Here is a 5,118-nt window from a genome sequence, read left to right on the forward strand (position 1 = left end):
AAATTGCATTTATTCTGAAAGGTACAGACTCTCCTGTGCATCATTATTTAAAGCCTTACACCTATTTACATGCATGTTTTGAGTGTGTGCATGTGTGTGTGTGGTCTGTGCATGTATCTTGGCTCGTGTAGAGGTCCGAAGATGACTTGCAGGGCTGTTCTCTTCTCCTCCTATGTGGATCCCAGGGACTGAACTCAGGACGCTAAGCTTGACAGCAAGTGCCTTTTTCTCCTGAGTCATCTCCCAGCCCTATTTTCCAACACATTATAGAAACTACTTATTCATATTAGGTACCACAAGGAGGATGTGTCCTCACACTACAAAACCTCTATACATCTTGTGAAAGAGAACTGAGCATCCTGGGATCTTGGAATCCAAAGGGTGTTTTAGAACACACTTTGGCTCTGTGGAGACCAAGAGATAGATAGATAGATAGATAGATGATAGATAGAACAGTTGATCTTTTTGTTTTTGACAGGGTCTACCCATGTAGCCCAGGTTGGCCTTGAACTCAGCATCTTGGTGCCAGCCTTACAGTAATGTGCTACCAGGACCAGGTGTTAGGTGAGTTCCTTAGTCGGCTGTTGTAGGCCTCCTCTTGTTGCAAGTTTTGCCCCTCTCTGGCAGGGCTCATCCCTCCCACTGTGTGAGTGAATGAACTCTCACAATAGCCAAGGATGCTGAATGACCTCTCACAACATCTAGGATGCTGAATGACCTCTCACAACATCTAGGATGCTCTCTGCCTCCCGACTGATCCTCTCTCATGCCCTCTGCCTTCTCCTATGACCTTGCGATGAGGCTTCTTTGGTTCCAAGGCCCTAGGGAGGATTCTTCCTTTTCCCTGTAGTCTTTCTTCCTGTGGATGGGGGTGCTCACCTCGGAGGCTTCCATGATACCCATCAAAGGGAAGAGGACGATGGGGAAGAGGGCAGTGACAGCCAAGGGCAGGGCCTCGGTACACCACAGCAGCGCCATGAGGATGATGGAGTAAGCACAGCAGGCTTCCTGTGGGTGGGAGGAGGGAAGCAGAGCAGTTGAACAGCACAGCTACAGCCCTTCTGCCCCCCAGAGAAGCAGACCCGGCCATTTGTACCAGCATGAGGAGAGCTTGTGAACACTTGATCCAAGTCCAAGGTCCCATCTCAGGGTGGAAACGAACAAAGAGCGGGGGCTATGGCTCAGTTGGTAGAGTGTTCCTAGCATGCATAGTGCCTCATATATAATCCCAAGCACCATGCAGCCTGTAAGGCCAACCTTCCGGAGGTAGGCACAGGCTAATCAGGAGTTCAAAGTCATCTTTTTTTTTTAATTAATTTTTTTAAAGATTTATTTATTATATGTGAGTACACTGTAGCTGTCTTCAAACACACCAGAAGAAGGCATCAGATCTCATTACAGATGGTTATGAGCCACCATGTGGTTGCTGGGATTTGAACTCAGGACCTTTGGAAGAGTAGTCAGTGCTCTTAACCGCTGAGCCATCTCTCCAGCCCTCAAAGTCATCCTTGACCACATAACATGCTTGAAGACAGCCTGGGCTATGCATGAAACATTATCTTAAGTTCTGACTTTTTAATTTTTGTTGTTTGTTTGTTTGTTTGTTTGTTTTGAAACAGAGCCCTGGCTAGCCTGGAGCTCACTCTGTAACCAGGTTGTCCTTAACACAGAGATTTACCTGCCTCTGTTTCCCAAGTACAGGGATTAATGGTTTGTGTGGCCAGTAAAGCCCTGTCCCAAACCTCTGCCCCGCAAGACTTTTTTTTTTTTTTTTAAATTTGTTTTGTTTTGTTTTATTTAAGACAGGGCTTCTCTGTGTAACAACCCTAGCTGTCCTGGAACTCTGGAGACTAGGCTGGCCTTGAACTCACAGAGGTCTGCCTGTCTTTGCCCTCTGAGTGCTGAGATTAAAGACCACCACTGCCCAGCGGGGCTAAGACATTGTAACAAGCCCCATTTAGCTTAAGACTAATCAGGCCCTGCTTAGGACTCTGATCCTTCTCATATGTTGCTTTAGTTAGTGGTTCTGGGGTGGGGGTGGAACTCAGGGCCTTATGCATGCTGGGAAAGGCTTCTACCACTAAGTCCTAACCCAGGACAGAGTCAGCTTGGTGGCATCTGGGTCCCTGGAGCCCAGGATCTATGGGTCTCAGTTTTGAAGCTAATCTTGTCTGAGGGAAGGAATCCTCAGGAGTTCTTGGAGACAGATCTCCTGTCGCATGCTTGGGCCACTTGGCATACAAACGAAGGCACAGTTCACTTTTACAGACTACATGGGAGCCCCTTCCAGCTTTGCATTGTGTAAGAGATTTGGGGCTACTCTGAGGCACAGATTTGAGGTGCCAGAAAGTCTCTCTTTCTGTCTTCTGGCCCACAGTTCCTGACCTTAAGCCTAGAATAGTCAGAGGCCAGACAGGGGCCCAGGACATCAGAGGTCCAGCCTCCCTGGCAGGGCCTCTCCCAGGGCCAGGGAATGATTGGCCAGAGGGAGACCTCTGGGTAGAGATGCCTGCCCAGACGGTTTGCTGAGAAAGGAACGGTGGGCAGGGGGTTTGTCGGCTGTGGGCTGGGACCCTTACCCATTTAATTGTTTGCTTCCTCCTTATACCCAACAGCCTTCGTACTCTGATGAGGAGTGTCTTGGAGAGTGAGGAGAGGCTTCAGCAAAGAGGAAGCTGTTATTGAGCAACTTTTAGGACTTCTGGGTTGAAAACGTAAGCACCATTAAGGTGGGTGTGGTGGTCTCCCTTTATGGATGTGTCCAGGAAGCCAGTGGCTTGCTCAAGGTCTTGAGAACTAGGGAGTGGTTGAGTTAGGCCCTCGGTTGAGAGACAGGATTGCGTAAGGTCATGTGCTCCAGAGAACACACCCTTGGAAATAGATAGGAAGGTGCTCGTGGAGCTGCAGAGTCTTGGTTGTCTCTGGGTAAGCTCTCATTTCATTCAGTGATGTCAAGAGTTGATGGAACACACTCAACCTCTACCCTTTCCAGGTCTGGGCCTGAACTCATCAGCGCAAGGGTAGGGCCCCTATGACCCTTGACCAGAGATCCTCCTGCTTCCACAACCAGCTGGTTTCTGCTGATGCCAGTTTTTCTCTTGTTCCTCTGTTCTTGCCCTGGCTGGACAGACAACTCCTTACCCACCCCTAGGACTAAGGGCAGGCCACCCCCTCTGGACCCTTGAGCCCCAAACCCTAGAACTGCACGTCCAAAGGCAGGAGGTTGGAGGTCAACACTGTTGCTTCCAGAAGACGGCTTTGCCAGGTATCCCAAGCTGTCTCCTGGCCAGGCCCCGTGTCCTGTGGGGTTTGAATGCTTTTCAGTCACATTCAGTTGTTCCTTGAGGTCCCAACTGCCCTGATTCCCCCCACCCCCACCCCATCCCCCGGTTCACAGATAAAAAAGAAAAAGGTGCAAATTGATTAGGTCAACATATCGAAGTCCCACCAATAGTAAGTGACAAACCAGGCCACCTGGCTCCTCAGCTCTGGGTTTGCCTTCCTCCTCTGCTCAAGTCTTCCCTTTAGCAAGGGGCTCAGGCTCCCTGGGACTGGACAAGGAGAGAACTGGAATTCTGAAGCCAACCAACCACCTTCTCAGGGCCTGTCACTGCCTACTGCCCAGATTCATCAAGGGGCTTTACTTATTTATTTGCTTATGTATGTATGTATGTATGTATGTATGTATGTATGTATGTATGTAATGTATGTATGTATGTATGCGTGTGTGTCTGTGAACATCAGATGCTGTTCCACAGGAGCAGTCAGCCAGATTTTCTCTCTGTCCTACAGCTCACCTGTTAGGTGAGACTGGCCACCCAGGGAGATCCAGGGATCTTCCTGTGTCTACTTCCTGTGTCTGCTTCCCCAGCACCGAGTTTACTAGCATGTAGCATGAGACTCAGGTTTTTATGTGGGTCCTGGGGATCAAATTTGTGTCCTCATGCTGTACGGTAAGAGCTTTACCAGTCGGACTGTTCTGAGTGCTCACACAGTGTGGTGGCTCATGCCTGTGATTAGCATCTGGGAGGCTGAGTGGAACTCTGGCGATCATGCCACTCTCCTGCCTAAGTCTTCTGGCATGTGCCACCCACACCCAGGCAAGGTGCTTCATCTTTGAGACCCCATTATCGCAGTCAAGGCAGCTGCCTGGAGAGATTACAGGCCCTGTATGTCCAGTGTGGGGCCCCTATCCTCACCCACTTGATAGCTATGCCTAGCTTCTCCAATGTGTCTCGACGTCCCATCTAGCCACCTCGAACCTGATGGCTTTGGTCCTGTGTCCCCATTCTACCTCCCTAGCAGTCTGCCAGAGCATAGTGACTGCTGCTCATTTGTCTTTCCCGGACCATGGATTTTCAGCTGGGACATGAAATCCTGGGACCTGTGAACTTCGATGGAAGAACTATCCTGTCTCTTTAGATGCGCCTAGTGAAGGTTCTGAGCACAGACAAGGAAGAAGTCAGCACAAACTGCCCTGGCTCACAGAAGGCTCACTGTGAGCCTGGTACATCATGTCTACACAGAGAAGCATTCACCAGAAACCATACCTTACTACTCATTATCATATCTTACCATACCGTGGCAACCATACATTATCACACCTTACAATACCTTATCACACCTTAACATATTTGCCATACCTTGCCACATCTTACCTACCTTACCCTACCTTCCACATCTTACCATATCTTACCATACTTTGCCACACTTAGCCACACCTTCCCTTATCTTCCCATCCTTTGCCACACCTTCCACAGCTTTCTGTATCTTCTGTGTCTTGCCATACTTTGTCTTTCACTTTGGATTCAGTGACTAAAAAGCGATGTTCAACACTTGATTATAAAGTAGGCTTGGTGCAGCGTCGTGAGGTGTGAGTGTAAGCCTAGGACTTGGGAGGGAGGCAGAAGGCCATACTCAGCCACATAGGGCATTTCAGGCCAACCTGGGCTACATGAGACCTTTACTCAAAGCAAAAACCGAGGGCTGGTGAGATGGCTCAGTGGGTAAGAGCACCCAACTGCTCTTCCAAAGGTGCAGAGTTCAAATCCCAGCAACCACATGGTGGCTCACAACCATCCTTAACAAGATCTGACTCCCTCTTCTGGAGTGTCTGAA

At 49.3% G+C, this 5,118-nt stretch overlaps 1 protein-coding gene across 2 annotated transcripts in view; it reads right to left on the minus strand.

Moving 5' to 3' along the window:
* The window catches only part of Slc13a2 (solute carrier family 13 member 2), a 26,243-nt gene that overhangs the window by 9,962 nt on the left and 11,163 nt on the right, over window positions 1–5,118 (minus strand). The window contains exons 1-2 of one of the 2 annotated variants that reach the window (XM_029545598.1): window positions 2,580–2,880; window positions 880–1,008 (exon numbers count right to left, since the gene is read on the minus strand). In XM_029545598.1, the coding sequence (XP_029401458.1) occupies window positions 880–978 (99 nt within the window). In that variant the 5' untranslated portion in view covers window positions 979–1,008; window positions 2,580–2,880. Of the gene's footprint in view, window positions 1–879; window positions 1,009–2,579; window positions 2,881–5,118 lie in introns of those variants that run through there. The other variant, XM_021213433.1, reaches the window with a different exon arrangement.

This window comes from Mus pahari, chromosome 14, assembly GCF_900095145.1.
Source record: "Mus pahari chromosome 14, PAHARI_EIJ_v1.1, whole genome shotgun sequence".
Classification (NCBI taxonomy): Eukaryota; Metazoa; Chordata; class Mammalia; order Rodentia; family Muridae; genus Mus; species Mus pahari.